The sequence below is a fragment of the Bidens hawaiensis genome, unplaced genomic scaffold, assembly GCF_021521415.1.
Source record: "Bidens hawaiensis isolate Kalapana, Puna unplaced genomic scaffold, B.hawaiensis_p1.1 tig00020931_1, whole genome shotgun sequence".
NCBI classification, from domain to species: domain Eukaryota; kingdom Viridiplantae; phylum Streptophyta; class Magnoliopsida; order Asterales; family Asteraceae; genus Bidens; species Bidens hawaiensis.
In genome coordinates, this window is record NW_027493235.1 from 346,950 (window position 1) to 374,058 (window position 27,109).

The 27,109-nt window shown below is 35.0% G+C and overlaps 1 protein-coding gene and 2 pseudogenes across 1 annotated transcript; 1 reads left to right on the forward strand and 2 right to left on the reverse strand.

The window, feature by feature from the left end:
• Positions 1-2,979: 2,979 nt before the first annotated feature.
• Positions 2,980-4,414, forward strand: LOC143562341 (shikimate O-hydroxycinnamoyltransferase pseudogene; annotated as a pseudogene).
• Positions 4,415-14,608: 10,194 nt separating this feature from the next.
• LOC143562338 (uncharacterized) lies at positions 14,609-19,815 on the reverse strand. The gene is made up of 6 exons (XM_077050168.1): positions 19,786-19,815; positions 17,564-17,827; positions 17,318-17,491; positions 16,573-16,679; positions 16,172-16,497; positions 14,609-15,216 (listed from the first exon to the last, which is right to left on the reverse strand). Exons 1-6 carry the CDS (start codon positions 19,801-19,803, stop codon positions 14,681-14,683), a joined length of 1,425 nt encoding a protein of 474 aa, XP_076906283.1. The 5' UTR covers positions 19,804-19,815; the 3' UTR covers positions 14,609-14,680.
• A 4,364-nt stretch (positions 19,816-24,179) lies between these two features.
• LOC143562345 (shikimate O-hydroxycinnamoyltransferase-like) lies at positions 24,180-26,464 on the reverse strand (annotated as a pseudogene).
• Between the last annotated feature and the right edge of the window lie 645 nt (positions 26,465-27,109).

The window sequence follows — 27,109 nt, forward strand, 5'->3', positions numbered from 1 at the left end:
TGAAGTGACAGGTAAGCGGACAACAAGCTGCGTCGCAACCGCCTTTTGGATAGCAAACTCAATCCTACTAAAAACAAAGTTTTGATTCTTATAAACCGATAAATTGCTATGCATGACTTTTTGAACTCTGTTTAGAAGGTCCACGGCATCTGGAGCTAAGTAACCAAAAGTGTCAAAGACAAAGGGGATAAACACGTGTTGATTCTCCAACAAGCTTTCTCGTGTTTAACAACCTTACCCGAGGCCGCTTTCAATGCTGCCTGACAGGCAACAAACCCATTGTCCCTTAGCCCAACAAGGGGGGAGACCCCTGTGAGATCCACACAAGCGTGTTTCCCCCCTACCCACCCAAAAACAAGAATATCGGCCAGTCGTAACGTAAATCTTCCTTCAAGAGGATTCGTAAGAAAGTTTACGGGAGCCTCCTTTTTAGCTGAAATCTCGGCCTGTTTAAGAACATCGCATAGAACATCCCTCACCAAATCATATTTGTATTTAAACCCAAGTAACTCTTTGCAATGAATTGCGTGCTCGCCAAAAGAATCCAAACAGACCTTGTGTCAAACTGGGCATGGCTCGTCTACCGGAAACAAAGGAATCATTAACCGATACTTAAGGATGGTCCGGTACTCCAAAGCCGACATATGCTGGCCCAATCCTTCAATATGGATAACACTTAAGAAATCTTGAGCCCATGGAGATCGAAGGCACAAAAAAACACATTTTTTGACGAGGAGATAAATCAAACTTCACTTCCAAACTCTGGATGATTCCACTATAAAGGGCACTCGCCAAAGCATGTTGGGCTTTAGGTGGGGCGGTGTCTTTATTAGAGAAACCGCTAATATTAAAATCAGGAAGTGAAATATGCAACCGATCTATCGCACTCCCATAATCGGAGTCAAACCCATTAATACCACAATCTCGAAGAACGTGGTCTTGCAATTTCCAAGATTGTGCCCTCAAGGCCACAAACGCGTATGTAGATACGTCTGAAGCTGAACATAAACCCAAACCTCCAAAACGAGTCGGAAATGATGCCAACCGCCATTGAAAATCTCCAACGAAGGCACCACCACAAACCACGATGTCCTCAACCACCCCCCGAAGGCGATTGTCAAAAACAGAAACAGTTTCCCCTACATACTCGGGCTGGTACGGTCTGAGGCCGAACAACAACTTACCTACTCCCATACATGATCGAAGCAAAAGTAGCTCGTATTGAGGGTCCCGCAAATGTGACAAAATATATGGTAAAATTGAAAAATATGTGACAAAATTCCACGACAAATCTATTGACAAGAGTGTTACAGCAATGGTGGTGGTGGTGGTGTAGCTGGTGACGAATATAAATGAGCTTAAGAATTCATGAAAAAAGATAAAAAAAATGTTGGGGATTAGCGCGCACATACGAAACCAAACACACGTAGTAGCAATAAATGAACTTAAGGATTTAACGTGGTTCGGTTTAGAGTGACTTACATCCACGATAATAACTAGGTATTCTTTATTAAGTAATAAAGATTAATATCAAACAAACTAAGTTTCGGGCCAACCGTCCCATATCCATATCCTCTTTTTTACTTCAACTAATAATTGGGTCCTAACAAGGCCCTACAAACCCAACACAAATAAAATCAGTGATAGAGAATATGACATAATGATTATTATTTTGTTAAATGATCCTTAAAGTGTGATAATTTTCAATACTAAAAAGATTAATCTAGCTAAAAGTGACTGAAGCGAGACATCCAAAGACTCATTAAAAAGGAAGAGATTTTAGGTTTAAATCCCACATGTGACAAAAGAATAAGGGTTCCAGGTTAGGTCATGAGGTTTTCGCACCTATGGTTGGTATCCTTCCCAGGGTCTCCGAGTCAGGATTAATGGGCGGACAGCGGATTGGTACCCCCAAAGTCCTGCATTCAAAGAATAGAGATGATCGAGTAGGGCCAGTGATGAATGGCCCACCGAACTTGGCATTTTCCTACTAGTCTACCACTTATAGTGGGACCCACAACACAATTTTAAATTTGGTATTTTCGGTAAGACGTGCTTCTCTTGGGCTTCCACTCACCATCCCACCGGTTTCCTATTCGTAAATTTTTACCTTTTCAAAGTCTTTCAGATATTAAATTAAACAATCTTATTTAGTCTCCCTCTATATATCTCTTTTTTAGTGGGATCACAAATTTAACTAGTTAAATGATTAGTGATTTGACGAATTCTTTTTATGTGTATATCACGTTGAATAAACCACCAACTTCAAATAAAAAATTTAAGAATCATATAAACATTTTAGTTTATGTTTGACCATATAAAAAGAGAGATTAGTGGTTACACAACCACCTCATATATCAAATTGTTCTTTATCTTTTGATAAAATTTCATGTTTTATCCTTTATTTAGCGTATGAGGTTTAATCACGTTAGATAAAATGGATGAGAAAAGGATGTTATTTTTCCTTATGTGTTTGGCACATGCTTAAACTTAATCAATAAATAAATAAATAGATAAAAAAATTTAAGAAAAAATGACAACAACACATGCTTAATTTTTCTTGTTTTTAAATACATTATTTGTAAAGGACAACGTCTGAAGTTTGATCAACAAACATATAAATGACGAAAAATGCAATTCACTCCAAATTGAATGTAATATACACTCGTGTTTATAAGATTAACATAGTTCTCAGCTAAAAATTAGTCTGTATCAATTACTATGTGTCTGTATATGTATAAATATTTTGTTCAATGAAAATAAAAATGCATATTTTTAATTATATTCAATGTACTATAATTAAAACAGAAAATCAACTAAGACAAGCTTAAAGTTTTAATTAATTTAAATCATTGAACATCAGCATGTGTATTTACTTATCTTGTTATTTAGTAATTTAATATCTAAAATTTTGCTTGTCAACTTTGAACTTTGACTTGGCCTTGTTTGCGGTAGGTGAGCTCCAAAATTATAAATACCCACCCAAACCTTAACCCATCTCAGGCCAAATCAATATATAATATATATATTCTCTTGGTCATTTCATCAAACATCTACACAAAACATTTAATCCCATGAAGATCATAGTTAAAGAATCCACAATGGTTAAACCATCCGAGGAAACACCAAACATTAAACTATGGAACTCCAATGTTGATCTTGTGGTCCCCAACTTCCACACACCAAGTGTGTACTTCTACCGGCCCAATGGCTCTACCAGCTTCTTTGATCCAAAGGTGATGAAGGAGGCTTTGGGCCGGACCTTGGTCCCCTTTTACCCGATGAGCGGGCGGTTATCTAGAGACGAAGATGGTCGAATTGAGATCGATTGTCAAGGACAAGGCGTGTTGTTTGTGGAAGCCGAGTCTAATGGTGTGGTTGATGAGTTCAGTGACTTTGCGCCGACTTTAGAGCTTCGGAAACTCATCCCCACCGTGGATTACTCGCTCGGGATTGAGTCGTACCCTTTGCTTGTATTGCAAATAACTTATTTTAAATGTGGTGGAGTTTCGCTAGGAGTCGGGATGCAACATCATGCCGCGGATGGGGCGTCCGGGTTGCATTTTATTAATGCGTGGTCCGATATGGCCCGGGGCCTTGACCTTAGTCTCCCACCCTTCATTGACCGGACCCTCCTCCAAGCACGAGACCCACCACAACCCGTTTTCGAGCATGTTGAGTACCATCCCGCTCCACCGATGAAATCCATACCCGAAGCCCAATCGGATGAAACAGTGGTCTCGATTTTTAAGTTGACTCGAGACCAACTCAACATTCTCAAAGCAAAGTCAAAAGAAGACGGTAACACAATCAACTATAGTTCGTATGAAATGCTCTCGGGCCATGTTTGGCGGTCCGTGTGTAAAGCTCGTGGCCTGGAAGATGACCAGGACACCAAGCTTTACATAGCTACTGATGGGAGGGCCCGCCTACAGCCTGCCCTGCCACCCGGCTATTTTGGGAATGTTATCTTTACCACCACTCCGATAGCGGTAGCAGGTGAGCTTCAATCTAAGCCCACCTGGTACGCTGCCAGTGTAATCCGTGACGCGCTAGTGAAGATGAACAACGATTATTTAAAGTCGGCGCTTGATTATTTGGAGCTACAACCCAATCTTAAGGCTTTGGTTCGTGGGGCCCACACGTTTAAATGCCCGAATCTTGGAATAACGAGTTGGGCTAGGCTACCGATTCATGATGCTGACTTCGGATGGGGTCGGCCCATATTCATGGGCCCCGGTGGGATCGCGTACGAGGGTTTAAGTTTCGTTTTACCAAGCCCGGTTAATGATGGGAGCTTGTCTATTGCCATTTCACTACAAGCTCAACATATGAAGCTTTTTAGCAAGTACTTGTATGACATCTAACAATTTTTTCATATTTTATTCATTTAATGAAAGTTGTTATGATATAATAACAAAAAGGAATTATTATTATTATTATTTTTTTTAATCTGATTATAAATAGCTTATTGTTAATTAGAGTGTTTTCTTCGTCAAGATACAATATATATCACATGTTACAACTTATAAAGTAAACAACTTCTTTCCAAGTTACAAGACCATATACCAATTTTGACATTTTATTAAAACCCAAACAAGAAAGGCATAAAGAAACCAACACTAACACTGATACCAGTACTGATATAAAGGACCCGTGAAAGGTGTGATGAAGGCGTGTTGTTCTTGGAGGCACGTGGATCACGGTTCATATTGGCACCACCATATGGACCCTTCCCGGCCTTGATTTCATATTTAACTTGAACCATGCTACCATTGTCCGTCTCCACCCCCTCAACCCCTACAATAAAGAGAGATACAAATCAATACACACACACACAAACATGTATGTATGGTGTATACATTAAGTGGAATGAAGGTTAACCTTGAAGTTGTTGTTGGGTTAGACCCTTGGAGAGTATTAGATGATGATGAAGTGATGTTGCTAATAGTTGGGTACATAAGATGAGTATAATTGCCCTCATTTTCATTTGGGCTATAGTTAAGGAATATAAATATAACTTAGTGGTTGTGTGAGAGGGTCAAGTTATCTTATAGAGTTGTATATATATACCCGAGTAACCCGACAAAGAGAACCTGGTATAACTTCATGATGAAGCTTATTTAGCATCAACTGTTGTTAATTAAGGTTTTTGTCAAATGTAGGGTACCATATCAAATCTTCTTTCTCTCCTAAGGATAAAAGGATATGTTCGGTTTTTCCTTTATGGATATAGTTATTAGATACTTTATTTTTAATTATGCACCTCACAAAATGTAAGTAAGGTATCATGCATTGTTAGTTAATTATTCCAGATGTTTTGTAAGTATAATTATATATAAAACCGAAAAGGGATATTAGTTCTAGACTTCTAGCACACATTAAGATGCTTTATACAAAATGTTTGGAAAACACCACATACATCTTTTAATTATACGGAAAAACGGACGGGCGAGGTAAGCTAGCGAGACAATACTGCGTTCGGATAAAGTCATAAAACATTGAAAAGATTCATTTCGGTTGGAGTCAGTGACCAACTGACCAAAATGATTCCGAATTGATCAATTACATTATAAAAAAGTGAAATTATATTATTTCGTAGGCTAATTTGGATTAATGATCTACATGGCGGTGTGACGAATAAGGTGGATTGGTAGGCTAAATTAGCCTACAAGTGGAAACGTGTCACTCTCGAAGTGATCAAACATGGGAATTTGTTGTATTTTTCATGGGTTTAGTGTCAAAAAGCGTCGACGAAGCCTTGGTTTACTTGGATGATGTGACGCGTTTTAGTTGGTTAAAAATAAGGATGACTATGAAAGTGTTATGTTAAATCTGAGTGAAAAATTCTAAAGGATAACTATGAAAGCGTATTTTAAATCCGAGTGCGTATTTAAAAAAAATGTTCAAACTTGACTATTTTGATAATTTTCCCTAACCATTGTCTATACAACCTTTTTTTCATAACAAGCAGCAAGTAATTGTTTTGATGGGTTGAAAATTTTGACCAGATGAATACATTAAGGAGGCGACATTTGCGAGTTCAGTTACGTATTATCAGGTTTGAATTATCATCTTCTGTTCTGTCATTCTTGGTTCATTTTTGTATGGTTTTAGTTGTTTATTGATGCTTAGAAAGTGTGAATGCCTTTCAAGTGTTTCAATGAAATACTTAGATTTTTTTGTTTGTTACTTTTGGTCGTGTACTGAAATGCTTAGAACTTTTATAACTTCTTGTTAATAACTTAATACGAAAGATGAGGATGGTAATTGGAGTATAGTAAAGTGTTATAATTATTGAAATATTGTAAAGTGGTGTTCTCGGTTTCAATCCTTACCATTGGCTCATTCTTGGTGAAGTGTGGCCAGCCCAATCAAATCAAGGTTAGTCATTTGCTAAATTCGTCCTTGAATTCGGTTTCTAATGAACCGATGTCGGTTGATAACCATGTTGAATATGTACACACTATGAAGTTTAATCATTGTTGCAGTAAACTTGGTTATATAGAGAATAATTTTTGTTGTTAAATGACATGTTTTAAGTCTTTTAATCTCAGGTTAGTTCTATAATGGTTATTGCATTAAAACTTAGTATATAGAGTAAATAATTCTTTTGGTGTATGATGTTTTAAGTCTTTTAATCTCAGGTTAGTATGCTGGAGTTGGAATTAGTTATGCAGAAGGATTGCAGGTTTGTCTTCTAATCATTTTCTTTAATTACAAGTTATGGATTTTTGGTATTTTTATTTAACTGATGATTAAATTGCAGACTGTGATGGCAAAATTTGTTAGGTAATCACAAATGTATGTACTTAAATAACTTTACAAGTTATGGATTTTTTATATTTTTATTTGACGCGGTGCCCAAAAAATATCCACCATTACGAGAGGTCTGATCATTTGTTATCTAATAATCATCATTCTTCAGGGTAATCACTAATGTGCATTGCAGGAGGCATTAGTTGATTCATGGGCTCGCGAATTTGGAATCTGAACCATTCTAAGAGTTGATTTCAAAACTTGAATTTTAGTTTGAAAGGCGAAAATTAACCAAGGATGATGTTAGGAGGCATGATCAATGTATAAGATCTTTACTATTTTCTTTTATTTTTCATTCTATTTACTAATCGTTTTATTATCTTTTTAAGCCCATAAATTCTAGAGTATCATCCACAAATGTTGCAAAGTACCCTTCTGATGAATAACACGTAAGATTTATATCATTTGCTTGATTTTTAATGGTGTATTTTTTTTTTGTTTTAACATGTTTTATCTTTTTGCATGTCTGTTTTATCTTTTTGCAGGGAGACATGGGATGTGGGAAAACCTTGGTAGCGTTCTTGGCATGCGTGGAGGTTACTGGTTCACGATATCAGGTCTATTTTTTTTTTTACGTTCTCTTATATGCTCTTCTTATTGGTAACGTTTTTATAAACATGCTTGTGATAAATTTTTAGGCAGTTTCCAACTGACTTGCTTGCCATCCAACACCATGATCAGCTTCTTGCTTTGTTGGAGAATACAGAAGATATACCTTACAGATGATCATCTGTTGCTTTATTAACGGGCTCAATTCCAACATGATTATTAAAGGCCCATCTAATTTGTGAGGAATAATCCTATATCAAAAATTAATATGAGCATGCTGTTTTTCCACATAATTTGTTTCATAAATGAGGTAATTTACTTTAATAGTGGTACCATACTTCTTAAGGGTGTTCACGGTCCGGTTTTGACAGTTTTTAGGTCAAACCGTTGGTCACGTGTTTTTTTTATTTGAAAAACCAAGACTGAACTGCTAAAAAACAAAACTGAACCATAGCAATTTGGTCACTGTTGCAACTGCTTTAAGAGTCATTGGCTTTGCAGATCCATTTGGTTGATCCATAGCAAGTTTAATGGTCACTGTTGCAAGTTGCAACTGCTTTAAGAGTCATTGGCTATGAAATTGAAGAGATTTGGTTCCTTATGAGAAATTGACTACTTTAAATGTTTAAAGCTTCAAATTGAATGTTTTAATGGCATAAAAATGATAATATGTGTAGAATAAATTTTAAAACTTCACCATTTTCCAAGTGAATGAAAACATGTTATAAAATTTCACCATGTGAAGAGAGAAAATGTTCTTGCTTTAGATTACAAGATTTAATAAGTTGTATTATTAATCAATGTTTTTAAGATTAATGATTTTATTATTTGGTTATCATTATTTATGTGCTAATATTGTGCAGGTTTACTCACTTGAAATCGGGCCTGTGCATGATGTGTGGTGCATGATGTGTGGAAAAATATCGGAGTTTTGGGTATGTAATAGCTATTACTTTTTTTTCGTCTTATACTTTTTTTAGAATTATAAATAAATATAAATTTAAAAAATATATATTTAACCAATTTCAATATTCATATACAGGGACTCAAAATCAAGTTTTGAAATGTTAGATAAAGAAATAGGTAATTACTTGAAGACAATATTAGATTCGCAAAATCCTTTGGTTCAAAGTTTTCGGATGATAAAAGATTGTTTTTAACATGATGCTGGTAAAAGGTTACTAATCGGTTCTTGAATGAGGAGCTATGTTATGATACGGAGATTATGACAAACGAGTTTGAACGTCTTTTTCTTTCATTAAAGAAATATATTTAGTAGTTTATGAAGATTATGTTTTAAAGTTTGTTTGTAAACATTCTACCATGTAATGTCACTTTTTTTAAGTATACGACTTTCAATATTATGTTTCCGTTTGAATAAAACTTGCAATTATAAATCATGTTCCTGCCTCAAAAAAATTATTTAAATATATATTGTCGTTTGAAACTATAAATGTTTTTAATTGACGAATTTTATATTTCCACCCGTGTAGCACACGGGTCAATAACCTAGTTTGTGAATAAAGAAGGCAACAACCACAATCCTAGACGGCAAGCGGTGAGGAGGGGTCCAAATGTGAAAATATGAATACCGGCTAAGTGTCGTTGCAATAAGGGTGGTACAGTTTGATTTCGAAGGAACGGTTTGGAGGAGACATTAACACTCAGTTCATAAAATACAAAAATCCTCTCAAATCTTGCTTTAAAATTCTTTAATGGTGTTTCGAAACATATATATTAGTGTTCGCGGTCCGATTTTTACCGTTTTAGGTCAAACCGTGAGTTGAACCGTTAACGGTTTCTAATAATCGAAATGCAAAACCGACCCGTTAATAACGGTTTGGTTTCACGGTTTGACCTTATAAGGCCTTCAAATAAATTGCATTAATTATAAAATGAAAAACTAATTTAAAGTTTTAAACAACTGAAATACAGATCTTTAAACATATTATTACTCAAAATATCCCATATGATATCTGCACGATGTGTGGCATTGAATATTGAGTCTGTGTTTCCACATTGCAGTTGTATTTAGCCATTTATAAAAGTTTCAACTGTGGATAAACATGTGGGACAATGATGGTGAACAATATATGCACATATTGCACATACTGACGAAAACTTGGTGAACCCAAATATACATCATAGGCATAGTTGATGAATTCTAGAACACTCTTGACTTCATCTTTTATACGTATAGATGTTGTGAAAGACAACTGCCATCTTTTTGGCATGTTAGAATGTTTTTTCTTTTTAATTTTCTTTTTAGGGTATAATATTAAAAATACAAGTTTCTTTTCTTTTCCTTCCATCTCGGGAACACACAGAATGCTTAATTTCCTTTCTTTTTATTAAACTTGGAAACACAAATTAAAAACACACATTTTCCTTTCCTTTCCTTTCATTTCTCTTGTTAAATGAAACTCAGGAACAGAGTGTAAAGAGTTAAAGAGATAATTTTGTTTAAACTTGCTTAACAGGTCAGGCTTGGGCATAGAGCAAATTTAACAACCGGCTTGGGCACTTAATTTTAGGGTGCATAAAAATTATATGTATCTATTTTTTATATATATTTTCTTACTTTTTTTTATGAAATATATGTAAATCTTAATCTCCTTATTATATATTAGCCCAAAATTTTTTTTATCCATAACCATAACCCATTTGAGGTATTGGGTCCAAACTAAATTTAAAATAAATAAATAACAACAACAACAACAATAATCAATAAATATACACATGCAGTGGACGATTGAATTTCATAAACATTGAGAGACCAAAGACCGATTACAAAATCATAATTGTGACCTCTAGAAGACCAAAAGCTATCGAGTATTGAATATGAGAGTATCGACCATATCCAAATTGTGACCTCCAAAATTCTAATAATAAGTAATTTTCTTTTAACATTTTTGTCTTTTTGACTGTATTGATTGACGATTTGAATCATTTATCATTAAATGATTGTCGGATTGTGCTATATTGATACTTATCAAGTTATCTTTTACTTCTATTTACTAATTTAGTTAAATAGTTACATCATGACATCATGTGAGATGAGATGGAGGGCAAACGGTTTAGGACTTTGGGTTATTATTTGTGATATTTGAAATTTTATTATTTTTTATTTGTAGTATGTGTATAATGTATTACCGTGTTAGTGTGTATAGTTGTATATAATTATTAATTTTTTTAAAAAATAATAGGAACAAGTAACTCTACCAGTGCGTTGCAACGGAGTGGGTAATTTTCTTTTAACATTTTTGTCTTTTTGACTGTATTGATTGACGATTTGAATCATTTATCATAAATGATTGTCACATTGTGATATATTGATACTTATCTAGTTATCTTTTACTTCTATTTACTGATTTAGTTAAATAGTTACATCATGACATCATGTGAGATGAGATGGAGGGCAAACGGATTAGGAGTTTGGGTTATTATTTGTGATATTTGAAATTTTATTATTTTTGATTTGTAGTATGTGTATAATGTATTACCGTATTAGTGTGTATGGTTGTATATAATTATTATTTTTTTACAAAATAATAGGAACAAGTAACTCTACCCGCGTGTTGCAGCGGAATGGGTAAATTTCTTTTAAATTAATTGATTGACGATTTGAATCATTTATCATTAAATGATTGTCAGATTGTGATATATTGATACTTATCTAGTTATCTTTTACTTCTATTTACTAATTTAGTTAAATAGTTACATCATGACATTATGTGAGATGGAGGGCAAACGGTTTAGGACTTTGGGTTATTATTTGTGATATTTGAAATATTATTATTTTTTATTTGTAGTATGTGTATAATGTATTACCGTATTAGTGTGTATAGTTGTATATAATTATTATTTTTTTTTTAAAAAATAATAGGAACAAGTAACTCTACCCGCGTGTTGCAGCGGAGTGGGTTAAATACATTATATGCTTGAAAAGCTAGCGTGCATTTTAGCGAGTACGTGACAGAAAGTCGGTCGATATCAGTTCGATGTGTTACAATAAATTATTGTAGCAAAAGTTCATTACCAAAGTTAAATGGAACGAATAGTAAAGATGTAAGGCTAAAAATTTCATTACCCAAGTTGATGAGCCAAAAAGTAAATACGTAAAACAAGCGTTGAGGGGTCAAAAAATATATATGTGAAACTTGTGTGGCAATGCAAAAGTAACCGTGCGTTGCGATTAGCACGCGACAGGAAATCAGTCGATATCAGTTCAATTCGTAATGCCAAAAGTTACGTGGAAAAAGTTTCATTACCAAAATTTAGTAGCCAAAAAAATATATATGTGAAACATGGAAAACAAAAGTTGATGGACAAAAAACGTATACACATGAAACTTAACTTTGAAGGGAAAAAATACATATGTGAAACTTTAAGTTAAGGACTAAAAATGTGTCTCTCTCAAACTATATTTACAAAACTCTTAGAAATCAATATAGTTAGACATAAAATGATATTAAGTTTAAATGAATTTGTTGTAACTACCAACGTGGAAAGTAGAGATGCCATGTATAGATGTAAAAAACTATTATTATTAATCCCATGCATATGGTTTTCGAGCGGAGGGTCTCTCTGGAAGCAACCTTTCTATCCTTTGGGATGGAGGTACGGTTTGCCTATATCTCACTCTCCCCAGACCCTGCTAACAGCTTTGCTATTGATGGGATTTATACAGAATATGGTTGTTATTGTTGTTTTTCATGAATAGTAAACTTGTGAGATGACAACCATTTGGTTTTTAATATATATAGGATTAGTATCATTTAAAAACTCTTAAATTATTTAAAAACTTGAAGGAACTCTTAACAACTAACTTTTTTTATAAAAATTTTTGTATGTTAATGTTATTTAAGTGTAGTTTTGTCACTTTTGACATCTATATTTACGATTACAATTATGAAAATTAGTTTTTTTATGCACATCTATGTTTTTTTAACATATGTAAATTTTTATCACATAAATTTTACATATGTGTAACTTATGATTTATATATGTAATCAAAATGTTTTTTTATACATATGATAAAACAATTCTCAAATAATGTTAATATATAAAAAAATATATATATTTGGTTTTAAAAAGTTCATAAAAATTCTTAACTTGTTTTGAGTTCTCTCTCTTTCTCTCTCTCTCTCTCTCTCTCTCTCTATATATATATATATATATATATATATAAAATATGCCTTCTAAAGAATTATCCAGTGTTCAAAAACGTAAAAAATAAAACTAGATGATGCAATAAAAAAGTCTTATTTTGTTGTCAAAAATGCTAGAAGAACTTCAAAAATTATTGGCTAGTCGTTATGTTTATTGTTATAAAGTTAATGTCATTTAAAAAAAACTAACCTATATATTTCGTTATATATTAGAGCATAAGAATTTTATTTTTTTTTTTCAGCTTAGCCGAGACGTATATTTTCGAAGACCGCCAAAACAGGTGTTCTGGGAGGGAAGATCAATTCAATTCAATTCAAATTATTTTCTTCAAACTGGTTGGTACACCGCCAAAATCAACTCATCACCTTTTTTTCTTTTTTTATAATATATCTATATTGCTGACATGGCACATTTCTATTGGGTAGCTAGATTCTTTTTTGATAAAACTTACCATTGGCCAAAAAGTTTTAACATTATCTTACTTAAAGGTGAAACAACATAGAAATACAACATTCACAATTCATTTCTATATATAGTGTACATATTCTCATACAATGTCTTTTGGTTTTGTATTTTTTTAAAATGGATCATTCGTCTCTAAAACTTAATACAAGTTTTGAAGACTCCCAAGGACTACTAAAAGACACTATTGTGCCAATTCTAAACCCAAAGCACCACATAGCGGTGGTTCAACAATTCAACGTTCAACGGGTAGAGATGTGACTAAAAGAAAAGAATACGATGAGGATTCGAGTGCAGTTATTAAAGAACTTCGTAAAATGTGGGATTTGATAACTAGTGAAATTGATCACATGAAGGAAAGAAACGAGTTCGAGTTGTATCAACAAAAAGAAGAAGAAAAGGAACTAACGAACATGCACCTTATGATTTTGAACACGCTAATACAAAAGAAGTCGTTGTCGCCCGAAGAAGAACACGTGAAAAGCAAGCTAATATTGAAGTGTTTAAATGATATCTAGTTTAATGTGTGTTTTATGGTGGTTTTGTAAGAGATTTCATTTTGTAGTTTCGTGTTTCGTTTATGTAGTAATTTTGTTGTTTGGTGTAGTAGTTGGTTTTTATTTAACAACGGCGACTTTTTTGTGTTTAGACTACCACACACTCTAAATTGAAGAGTCATGTTGTCTTACTCTGGTCAGACTATGTCAACAAAAGTCAAAACTGGTTTATGATCGGTTTCGGTTCGGGTTGAAACCTGTTTCTTACCATGTTACAATCTGTTTCGGTTCGGGTTTTGATCAGTTTCGGTTCGGTTAACCGATTTGGAACCGGTTTTGGTGGAGAAAATTACAAACCGGTTCCGAACCTACGTTTTCAATTGGTTCCAAACCGATTTCTACATAATAGGTTTCAAACCGGTTCGGTTTCGGTTCAGTTCGGTTAACAGGTTTATTTTCCCACCTCTACCATCAACCGCCACTTCACAAGTCACAAGAGCAGAACTCTCTTGCATAGTTACATAACATACGACTCGAGATTCGAACTGACAATCTTGCACAAGGCTTAGCTCAAATCCTTCATTGTCATGTAATCCAATAAAAGTGACACAAATGGGGATCACACTTGAATCTCTATTAGAAAACTCAAACCTTCTACCAGTAGTCAAACCTCATATCAGTACGCCACAAATGATGGATTCGATGTAGTAGTTGATACATCTAACATTATTTTTATTTTCATGTGTCAAATTTTGATTAGATTCTTAAGACACGTATCGAACCAATTTTAAAACATTAGACCAAAATATCGGCTTTACTTGTAAAACAAGTAAGGACGGGCCTAACATTCAACTTTCTTGACGAAGTATATTTTTAACGCAATTTTTTTCTTATTCGATTAATGCATCAACTACCAACAAAATTCTTTTAGTTCGCGCTAGCCCTCAACTTTTCTTCTAGATACGCCACATTCCATTTACATACGCAAATCAACAAACCGAAAACAATATTGTAAGTTTTAATGCATAAGTCAAAAGAGTCAACCACAACATCAACATATGTACATGATCATAAGGTCCAAAACAAGATCCAAACCTTGGAACTTAAGTACACTTATCAAATCATAAGAGAGAAAATGTGAAGTTACAAAACTACCATTACCTTAAGTCACCATAATCATCTTAGAAGTTGTAAAAGAACTGCGGCAAAGACGTTATTCTCGGAAGATTAAGCAACAACTCACCAACCGAGTCCTTTCTAGACATTCCAGCTCCCTTTTCGCCCTCGACCACCGGCCCGGTTTCCCCTAACGGGCCTGGGCCTGATGGGCCTGAGTCGGGCCCAATCCCAGGCCCGTTACCCTCAGTTTTGGGCTCAAGGTCTTGAAAGGTTGTTGGGTCCTTTTGCAACAGGCAGCAAAGAGAGTTGACTTTTGAAAGTACGGATTTTTCGTCTGTTGACCCGTATTGACTGTCGTTGAACAAGCATTGGGAGATGTCTTCCAGAATCTCGAGGCTTTCTTGTTCTTCGCGGGAAAGAGGGTGGTTGGTTGCGGTTCTTTTTTCGGTGATCCGGTTTTCGATGTGGTTAACTAAATCGCTCATTGACATCGATGGCTGAATCCCGGGGACTTTGATTTGATCCCATCGGCTAAGATCTTTTAGCCCCCCCTCGGTTCTGGCTCTTCGGATTTCTTCGATCGCTGACATGTCCATCACTAGATACAATAAGAATAACATGATATTGTAAGATTTTATTATAAATAAAAATTTGTTAATTATGTCAAGTGAAATAAGCTGGCCATTTCAACACACATACAGCTCGTTTACTGAATAGGGTAGATGCATACACACGCACTCGACTTGGAACCGTTTAGTCTCAAACTTAACCTGTGAAGAATTTATGACCTGGGCCTGTTTAGACTCGAACTTAACCAATGAAAGTGTGAAACATTTATGAGTTGGACCTAGGGGTGTGCAAGAAACCAAAAAAACCGATCCGAAACCGAAAAATTCAGACTGAAACGAAAACCGATGGTTTGGTTTTACGTTTTGTAAAAACCGAACTTACGGCTCGGTTTTGGTTTGCATGCAATAAAAACCAAAAAAAATGAACCAACTTTCTAGATTTTTTTTTCAGATAAGTAATTTATAAGAAGTTAATAAATATGTAACTCAAATATTTTTGGCCAAATGTATAATGGTCAATTAGTTAATGATTAATAAAATTATTTATACCTGAATTCATTATTTTCAGCCAACATTTTTTTCTGACTAAAATTTTCAAGCTCAAATGGCAAAACCGAAAAAACCAAACCGAACCGAAACCAAACCAAACCAAAAACCGAATAAACGAAATCGAATGGTTTCAAAAATCCATTGGTTTTTGGTTTAGTTTTATCCCAAAACCGCACCGAACCGCACCACGCACAACCCTAGTTGGACCCGTTTAGACTCGAACTTAAGTAGTTAAACATTTATAACTTGGACCTGTTTGACTCAAACTTAACATCTGATATGTTTTTGACTTGCCCCCCTTTAGATTCAAACCTAACCCGTTTATTTCACATTATTTGCATTATAACAAGAACTACCAGCCCCGTAACTATTATGCAAACCCACTATGATCCATTACCCGACCCACCATTTTGAGACCACTAGGTTAAAAGTTACCTGAGCTAGGTGAAGGTGCTTCACGAGAGAACTCCGCCGGTCTACCCGAAGTATCATGCAGCTCACTCCTCGACGAAGACTGCCCTCCTGATGGTGAAGCTGTTCTATGCATATCGAAGATGGGAGGCCCGGGCTGCCCTTCTCTGCTTAACTCGTATTCATTAGATACACCCGGCTCCTCAAACACTGACTTCCTCGGTTCGAAATACGGCGACTCCAATTCTACCTCTGGTTGCTGACTCAGAAAATTAAGACGCGGGTCACATTGTATCAACTTCTCAAAATGTTTTCCTAGTAACCCTTGTGGACACTGCAGAAAATGTCGCCTGCCAAAATATAACACGTTAAAGTGGTTGGGTCAACGTTGGGTTGACGGGTAAAAAATATATACGAGACCGTACCTGTGAAGGCTAGCTTCTCCGCCTGTAAAATCTGCAGTTGCTTGCCATAACGTGTGTTTTCTGGGCTGCGGATTTATCTCTCGGAAGAACAGAGGCTGTCTCATTAGCTGTTCACATAAAAAACCATACGCACTTACTTTATTAATATCGTTTCGTGATTATTAAACGTAGATGTGGCAAATGTGAGTATGTGACCCATGGGTTGTAATAAAATGTATATAATGGGTCAAGCTAAAAAAAAGAAAATGACTGAAATGGGTCAAAACGGGTTGACATTTCTTGAGGTTTTTTTATTATTATTATTTTTTTATGAAACGAGAAAAACGGAGGAAACTTTTTAGTTTTTTTTACTTTTTTTGTTTTTGATTTATATTTTAAGTTATGATTTTTTAATTTTTTTTTTGAATTTTTTAATGAGGGGTTTTTGAAATGGGTTGAGATTTTAGAAACCCTCACCAAAATATTCAAAAAAAAATAATAATTAAAAAATCATAACTCGAAATATAAATAAAAAACTAAAAAAGTAAAAAAAACTAAAAAATTCCTTCGTTTTTCTCGTTCCATAAAAAATAAAACAAATAATAATAAAAAAAACTCAAGAAATGTCAACCCGTTTTGACCCATTTCAATCCTTTTCTTTTTTTAGTTTGACCCATTATGACCCATTATATACATTTTATAACAGCCCATGGGTCACATTTGCCACCCCTAATTAAACGACAAAAGAATAAAGTATGATGTTTACCACTACATCAAGAGTGCCAGGACCATCATCTGGATAAGTCGCCTTTATAGCCATAATATCCGACCATTGAATCTCAATCTTGTTCTTGAGACCACCATCAAGAACCTCCCAAACAAGCTTATGCTTTGCAAAGTAACATTTAGCCACTAAATCGCCTTCATATCTTGATTTATACTACAAAAACATAAAAAGTATGTTAAGTCAATTTCAAGCTTCTGGTGTTAATAATTGATATAATGGTATTACCTCCCAAGAACCGATCTTCAGAAGTGACGCGGGAAAGTTTGAAGCTTTTAGCTTATCGGTAGTAGCGGTAGCGGAAGCACTTTTGTTGCTCTTTTTAGCATCAGAACCAGTCTTGGAATATGCACTTCCTTCTGTAAGCCTCATTTGAATCAATTCCAACAAAGATGGACTCTTTCGGAGACGTAAGCCTAACGGGCTCGGTTCATCCAACGGGTTGAACTGTGCGGGTGATACAGGAAAACCACCAATCCCTAGTTCTTGATGCTGATCAAGATAAGCAGACTAGATTAGTTTACAATAACTTGATGATGATAATAATAATAAAAAAATAAAAATAAAATAAGAATTATAATTAAAATGATAGATAATTATGATGCTGATCAAGATAAACAGACTAAATTAGTTTATAATAATAATAATAACAACAACAACAACAACAACAATAGTAATAAAAATAAAAATAAAAAAATCAAAATGATATATAATTATGATGCTGATCAAGATAAACAGACTAAATTAGTTTACGATAGTTTAGTTTACAATAGTTTGATGATAATAATAATAATAATAATAATAACAATAGTAATAAAAATAAAAATAAAAATCAAAATCAAAATGATATATAATTATGATGCTGATCAAGATAAACAGACTACATTAGTTTACAATAACTTGATAACAATAACAATAACAATCATACTAATAAAAATGGTCTATAACCATCACATGATTCACAGATCCCAAAGATTTATCCCTAAATTATCAATCTTTCTAAAATCTAAAAACATCCTAGAATAAAATAAAATGACCAAATTTTACTAGATGAATTAGATAATATAATTGACCAGTTCTCATCAATTCATGGAGCGACAAATTCGAACTAGCCCAAAATTATCAGTTTGCGAAAATCTAAAAAACCTCGAATCCAGGGGTACAAACAAGCCTAGCCGCTCACGAGCTAGTTGAGCTCATATTGATAAAAAGTTCAAAACAAGACGAGATTTTTCGAGCTAGAGCGTCAAATTAAGCTCATTTAGTTACTGAGCTGAGCTCGAGCCTTAACAAGCCTTGTCTATTTTTATGTTTTATCCCTTTTGGACTTCTATGTATTAATTTCAAACTCCACAACTGAGCTTTGGTTCATTTAAGATACTAGACGAGCTCGAGCCAAGCTTAGGCTCGCATAAAGGTTTCTCTCTCAATATATAAATCTAACTATCTATTAATTCATTAATTAGTTAATAAATAATAAACGTGCCAAGCCTGAGCTAAGCTCGAGCTTCGGAAAAAGAGCTCGTAACGACCCCAGCTCGAGGTCTTGTAAGCAGTGTTGGAGAAATATCGTAAGCGCTAGTCGGGCGATGAGGTATGAAGTATGAACTAGCAATTAACCGGGATTAGTTGGAATTAATCGGATTGGAATTTATATGTAAATTTTCAAATATACATATATTAGTGTCGCAAAAATCCCGACTAGGCGCCGATTAATCCCTGATTAATTGCTAGTCCCCACTTCACTGATTAATTTTGGGCTAATCGGCCAATTAATCGGTCAATGGTTAAATTCGGCTAAAATTGACAGCTTCTGGCGAGATTCCAACCAAAATTAGCGGTTTCCGACGAGATTCCGACCAAAATTAGCGGTTTCCGACGAGATTCTGACCAAAATTAGCGGTTCCGGCAAAATTCTATAAAAAATCAGCAGTTTCCGAAGATATTCAAGCCGATTTCCGGCCAAAATGTGTTATGTATGTATAAAACTGAAAATTGCATATAAAAATGTGTGCATGTATATATAAAATTGAAATACATTAAAGTTTGATCTGATTAATCACCTCACCACCCGACTAGCGATTTTTACAACACCGCATATATATATATATATTCCAAATTTTATAAATTTTCCAATTTTGACCGATTTAGACAAATGGGGATTAACCAGCAACAAGTCATAGCAACTAGCGATTAATCGGCGCCTAGTCGGGATTTCTACCGCACTGCTTGTTAGTCAAAACGAGCCTAGTCGAGCTCGGGCTCAGCTCATTGGCAAATCATAAATCCCCAAAATTGAATTATCAAATTAAATTAGCTAAAAATCAAATCAAACAAAATAACCCAATTACTAAATTATTCAAATAACAAAATCCAATTCACACCAAATCAACACCACAAATTAAACCCCAAATCAAATATTAAAAAAAAAAAAAACCCAATTAACAAACCTTAATTCTTTTATTCATCGGCACATGTTGTTCATCGTATCCATCAAATTGATTAGATTCATCGATCAATTCTCTCTTCACGGGTGCCATTACTCCACGGTGAGATTCCATCGAATCTTTATTCGATTTCATCAATTGAACCATTAAATTGTTAATCGATCAAGTTCCGATATGGGTTTTTTTACGGGTTGTGTTCTGATCTGGGTTTTGAGGACGAGTTGGACTGAGTCGACTCGGTGAGTTGAGTTGAGAGGATAAGCGAGGTTTGAAGGAAAGCGGTAAGTAAAAGGGAAGAGTTGTGTTATGGGTGTCATTTAAACGACGGCGTATTGGGTTTGTTTCGTCGACCAATAGTGTCACGTGCGCCCACCATGAGTACAGTAATGTGCAGTTTTAGCCCTTGAGTTTATATGTATTTATTTTGATCACATAAGCTTTGTTCAGTTATTTAAGATTTAATAAAATAGTGGTTTTGGATTTTGATAATAACTTTTTATCAACCATTTTTGTAGTATGAAAAATAATAAAAGTTACATGTATATAGGTTTGTTTGTGGTATCGTAAATCATAAAAATCATTTTTACTGGTCCGGGTTTTATCGTGTCGGTTTTCTTGATTTTGATTATTATTTAGACAACCAGAAATTTAACAGAGTTCAATTAGTCATAATCCAACCGAAAATTGAATTTGAATTTTGATTTAAAACCAAGAAAACATAATTTTACAAAGTAGGTTTTTATCAATTTGGGCTTTAAGTTACGTTTCCTCAGTTTTGTGATGGGCAAATTCTAATGGGATATACAAATTGGAAAAACCAAAGCCTAGGATATAGAATTCGACGTCCTCGTTGTTTAACCAAATTGATTTTTTTAAACCAAATGATTATTCTAGTTTGATTTAGTTTTTGGCTTAACTGGTATGCTACCAAATATTTCCGCTATTTGTAATATAGCAAATTGAAAAGTAATGATTACACCGAAACATAAGGCAGACAGAGAACAAGCTGTGTCGCTACTTCTTTTTAAATTTCAAAATCTAATATTTTAAAAACTACATTGACTAATCTTTGAGTCATAACATTACTATACATGACCCATTGAACTCGATTAAGTAACTCCACAGCTTCAGATACAAAGAGCCTAAAAGTATTAAAAGTAAAAGAAACAGGTACATGTTGGTTGGCAAAACATGCATTCTTATGTTTATCAAGTCACAACTTCAAAACATGTTTACTTTTCTTTAATATAGAAACTGTTCGACTACGTATTCTAGGACCAACCCAAAAGTCATCGAGTCATCGATTCCTCTTGTTTCAATGTGATACAATTTCATACTCTACTATTGAAACTTATAGTTCAAATAATAAACTTGTTATCTCATTTTCTTATAAAAAAAAACTATTATTATATCTAGCACATACGATTATTAGGCAAAGTTTTGATTTATGGCTTCTTTTAACCAACATACATAGTTAAGGGGAGTGTAACATAATATAAGAGGAATATGAGAGCCAATTTGTGGATAATGTGTGGGCCATGGCTTGTCTTGCTTCGTGCATGGGCGGCTGTGATCACGAACAGAGGTGCAACGTGGCAGAATATAAGGTAGTTGCGGACACGTAAGCAATTGGATTGGATGCCGTGTACGATTTTTATTTTTTTTCGGATAATGTTTTGTATGATTGATCACTATTTTGTCGTTTGTGACAACATGCGGTAGACAGCGATCATGTCAGCCGGACAGCCGCAAAGGCAAAATTATTCTAGAGAAGTCGAAGAAGACATTTTCAAGGAAGGTAAAACAAAGAAAAAGAAAAAGAAAAACTACATGTGATAAAAAAAAATGTTAACAGCCAAAGTAATAGTATAATATAAGACCGACATGTGCTATAAAGAAGGGTAAATAAAAACTTTTAAATTACAAGTTTCGTCTGTTTATACTAGGGATGAGCTCGGTACCGGAATCCCGATCCTGAAAATCGTAAATTTTTGGTATCGGTACTGGTACCGAAATGTTCGGTTCGGTTCGGTAACGGTACCGGTATTTAAGGTAAAATTCGGGAAATACCGGTACCGTATCGTATCTGTACCGATACCGTACCGATCCCAAAAACTCAAAACCTTGGTGCCGATTCGGTACCAAATCGGTATCGATTTCGGTACCGTACCGGTACCGATCAGTATCGTACCGATTTTTGTTCATCCCTAGTTTGTACTCACTTAAATTCAGGCCGTCATCACGAATTTTATTAGTTTAGTTATATTTTTAGGTAAATCAGTTATACCTATAAACAACAACCGTGATAACTTGGCTTCTTGGTTGTTGATAAGTTTGTTAGAGCTTAGGAAAGAAAACCACAAGGAGTGTATAAGTTCAAGACCCATCTATAAAAGCTTCTTGATGATCCTTTTTGGTCATGTGGAGGCTACTTTTTTTAATATATTTTTTGGTTTTTTTTATTATTTTATCTACTGTTCGGTTTAAATATGCTAATTTGTCAAAATTAATATCTGGGTTTATTTCCGATATCATAATGTACCTATTCTATACCCATCGAATTCGTGTCGATTCGTTGTCGCGACGTCCGTGTTTTACCGATCACATAAACGTCCCGTCGTTTTAAATATGTTATTTTTCGTATCATAAGCTATACGAGGACCGATATTATACTATATTCACATCGGTTATCCGCCTCAGTGTGTTTTTTTTGCTTTAAATATGTTAATTTGGTGTATCTGGCCCAGTATTGGTACCGAATTGGTACCAAAGTTTGGAGTTTTGGTACTGGTACGGTACGGTGCTGGTATTTCTCGATTTCTATCTTCAATACCGGTACCGTTGCGGTACCGTATCCGTACCGGACCGAATATTTCGGTACCGGTAAGAAGAATTTGTGATTTTCGGGATCGTGATTTTCGGTACCAGTACGGTACCGATCTCATCCCTAAATCTGGTTATTGACGAATTAATCTTTTTTTCCTTTTTTTGCTTAGTTTCGGTTACGTAACTCGATGCGTACCGAATTTGCGTTGGCACACAAACAGTCAAACATCACCAGCCCGACGCGTTGCGCCAGGTAAGTCACCTAGTTGTTAATATTTTCTAGGTTGAATAGAAAAAAATTTAAGATTTAAGTAAAAGAATTTTTTTTCTTTTAAATGTGTTTAAATAATTAAATTTTTATATGCGTTTATCAAATTATGATTTAGATTATTTAATTTTTACTTTTTTTATGTATATAAATATGTCAAAAAAAATTGGGCAATTGAGTTTAAACATTAATAATACGTATTTGTTTTGGGAAAAATACATATTATGAAAAATAGTACTAAAAAATTTCGGACCTACCAAGATGATCGTGCTGAGAGTCGCACCCTTCCACCCCCTTCAAAAGCCGACAATGCCCATATCACGGACAAAATAACTATTAACTTGATATAAGGCTAAATATATATAAATCCATTGTATATTTAATATAATATTTTATTAGTTTTTGTTCGGTTTTTATTAGAATATGTATATTACTAATTCATATGAATATTTTAGGTTTCGGGTTACAATCATGTCGAAAAGAGGACGAAAATAAGCAAAATGGGAGAAGTCCCGTCGCGCGGCACTTTGGGCTCACTTTTCTAGAATCTTCTACAAATCTTAAGTCTATAGGCTAAGGTTTCTAGAATCTTCTACAAGTATTAAATTTATGGGCTCAGATTTTCAGAATCTTCTACAAGGCATATGAAGAAAGAAACAAGTTCAAGAATGTGAATGGAAGTTCATCCCAAAGTCAACTCATGTTCACCCATACTGAAAAGAAAGTAGAAACCTACCGAGGACGTGGTAGAGGCCGTGGAAGATACAACGGACGAGGAAAAGGGAATCCAAGATGGAATGATGAACGTGAGAATGATGAACGGGTTGAATACCGGAAAAGGAACCCGGGAGAATGGCAAGATAGGAGGAAGTATGTAACGTGCTACAACTGTGATAAGATTTGGCACTACTCGAATGAATGTAAAGAACCGAGTAAAGGGAAAGAAGAAGCGAATTTGACAAAGAAAGAAGATGATATTGATCCTTCTTTGTTCATGGCAGTTTGTTTAATAAAGAGAGTAAGTTTGAATGAAGAGAGGGTTATCCCTGGTGTGTTTGAAAAGGATGAAAAGAATGAAAAGAATGAAGGAACATGGTACTTAGACAATGGTGCAAGTCATCATATGTCAGGAAAGAAAGAGTTTTTACTACCTTGGATGAACGAGTTTCGGGTCAAGTGAGGTTTGGTGATGGGTCCGAGATTGAAATCAAAGGTAAAGGTAATGTGACTGTGGTAAGTAAGACTGGTGAATAGAAAACGTTTTGTGATGTTTTCTATATGCCTAAGTTGAAGACTAATCTTCTTAGCTTGGGTCAGTTGGATGAAGAAGGATGTAAGATTGAAATAGCCAATGGGATATTGAGGGTACATGATCAGAAAGAGAGATTGTTGATGAAGATTCAGAGAAATCTGAATAGGACGTACAACATCAAGCTTCAGGTATGTTGTAATCCTAACAGCTTTGAGGATCAAAGATTGAATGTTATGATGTGAAACCGATTATGAAAGTGAATGATATTCGGTTTGGAACGATTTCAAATGATTTGTTTGGAGTTCGTGAAAGTGTTAGTCAAGAACGAATTGATGAGAAGAATCGAGTTGAGAAAGAAAATAGGAATATGGCTTCAGAGTTAAGCACGGAAGGAACAAATGCTAAGTTTGAAGAATCGGTGAAGCAAGTATGTTATGATCAGCTGAAAGAAGGAATAAAAGCGAGAAGATGAGCAATTCAAGATTAAGGGGGTGAATAAAGGATAATCTTGAATTATCAATAAAGTTGAGGCCGGTTTGTTTTGTTAAGTTTTATATTAGTATTTGTTTAGTATGGTAAGAATATTATGGATTATTCTAGAATAAGTTTGCTTGGTTCCCAAGTTAGGTTTGGCTTGGAGAGCAAGTTTAGTAGGTCTAGAAATATGGTCTAGATTATTAGTTTTATGAGTGTGAGAGTCAAAAAAAGTCTCTTCTCCATGTAAGTTTGTTATGTTCGTGATGTTCGTTTGATAAGTTCGTTTGGTTATATGAAAAGAGTCGAGGGTTGTCACCCTAATATCTCGTGTTCGTTTGTTTGATAAGTTTGTTTGATCTGATTGTTTGATCCGTCTGCGCCAACAGATGGGTCGCCCCCATCCAAAGTTAGCATTGTGAATCAGGAGCCTAGCCCAACTTTTTATTCGAAGATTCGTGCACTTATAAGAAACCTCAGGCTTTTGATCGAGGTGTTTGTTCCAGATAATCGAGTGCTGAATTTAGATAGTTGTTATTCATCCTTGCTAAAGCATCATAGATTTTACTTGCAGTGTACCAGGTAGGTTTTGATTGAATATAGCATTCCCAAAATAGCCTGGCGGAAGTGGTGGTTGAAAGCGGGCCCGTCCATCGGCTGGGAAGTCAAGCCTGGTTTTCACATCGTATGGCAGCATACGGGCTTTACACACGCACATCCATACATGGGCCGAGAGAATTTCAAAAGAACTGTAGCTGATCGTGTTCCCATATTCCTTTGATTTTGCTTTGAGCGCTTTGAGTTGGTTTCGTGTTAACTTGAACATTGAGAAACAGGTTTTGGTTCCATCTAAACGAACTCGAAGTGTTGACCTTACTGTTGGATGGTATTCAATGTGCTCAAAAACCGGTCGTGGCGGGTCTCGTGCACGGAGGAGTGTCCGATCTATGAAAGGTGGGAGAGTAATGTCAAGGCCACGGTCCATATTGATCATGCCATGTATTTATGAAGTGTAACACAGACATCCTATCCGCGACACGATGATCGAAACCAACTCCTTATGAAACCCCACCATATTTGAAGCATGTTACCTACTCAAAGACAATTGTTAAGAGTATCTACAATAAGATGGTATAAAAACACTCAAAAACACACCTAGTCAGCTTCTACGTCATAAAAACAAAATTCTTTAAAAACACTCAAAGCTCACCTAATAAGGAATTCTAGAAACACCTAAAAACATTACCACATCATCATCATCATCTTTTATCTTTAAAAAATTAATATTATTTTTTTTATCTCTCTCACAATAAAGAAAACCGTGTGACGTGAAAAAACACAAAAAAAACATGCTCTAAAAATGTCTTAGTGTGAATGCTCTTAGTTTGTTACACATATACACGTCATGATGCTAAATTAAAGTAGAAATAACTTTTTACTCTAGAACTAAACTATTTCGTATACTAGTCCTGGAAGACCAGCAAAGGCTGGATATGATTCAAATCCCAACAAGGAATGGACCACCGGAACGAGTTTCAAGTGCTCTAATGAGGGTGCAAAGTCACCGAAATCAACGATAATGCCATCCGACCCGGCTTCCAGATACAACACCCCTTGTCCTTGATAATCAATCTCAATACGACCATCTTCGTCATGTCTAAACCGCACTACCATTGGGTAAAAGTGTAAAACACAACTAACGCCCTGCTCAAAGCGTCCATCACTTTGATCATATCAAAGAAGTTGGGAGCACCATTGGACTGACAAAAATACACCGATTTCAAGTGAAAGTTGATGGCAGTGAGATCAAGGCAAGAGCTCCAGAGCTTTCGCGTGGGTGTCTCCTTCGCTGGCCTCACCATCGTCGATTCTTTTACGACCAACTTCATCTGTACGTGTTTAATTTTTCGTCAATGATCCAGATGATATTCTATGACACATTTTAGCTTTAATTTTTCGTTAATGGAATGAGATTTCATTTTTTATTTTTAATTTCATTTCATTGAGTAACAAAACATCACATTTTTCATTCCCGAGTCATTTCGTTTCCATGTTATTCCTGCATACCGAACGCTAGGTTCCGTGATTGCATGTGAGATTCTAACGCTTTCAAAATACAATATTTATTATATTGGTAAAGACGTTACAACTCTTGCACGTAACACAATTTTTTGAAGAACTAACACACAAAAGCCATAATTCGCAACATACACAACATGGAACAACTTATTCATTAAACCCTTTCTTTGATCATGAGATATGAGAGTGCCAAAGCAATAAAACCCCTGACCACTGCTGATGGAGAAACCATGGTGGTTCCAGATGGTGCAGGAGCAGGATTCATGCCCGGCATATTGGGATCCATAGCAGCGGCTGCCATGAACATAGCAAAGCAGATGACAAACACGGTGATTGGAGACCCCAAAGCCATTGCTAATGATGGTGTAATTGTGGAAGATGGTGGAAATTATTATGGTTTTATAGAGATGATCAATAAGTTAATGAAC

What these genes read in the sequence shown, in the direction of transcription:
- LOC143562338 (XM_077050168.1), bottom strand. An exon ending in TGAAGATCGGTTCTTGGGAG is followed by an intron (nt 17,492 to 17,563) that starts GTAATACCATTA and finishes ATGTTTTTGTAG; the next exon opens with TATAAATCAAGATATGAAGG. An exon ending in CTGGCACTCTTGATGTAGTG is followed by an intron (nt 16,680 to 17,317) that starts GTAAACATCATA and finishes TTATGTGAACAG; the next exon opens with CTAATGAGACAGCCTCTGTT.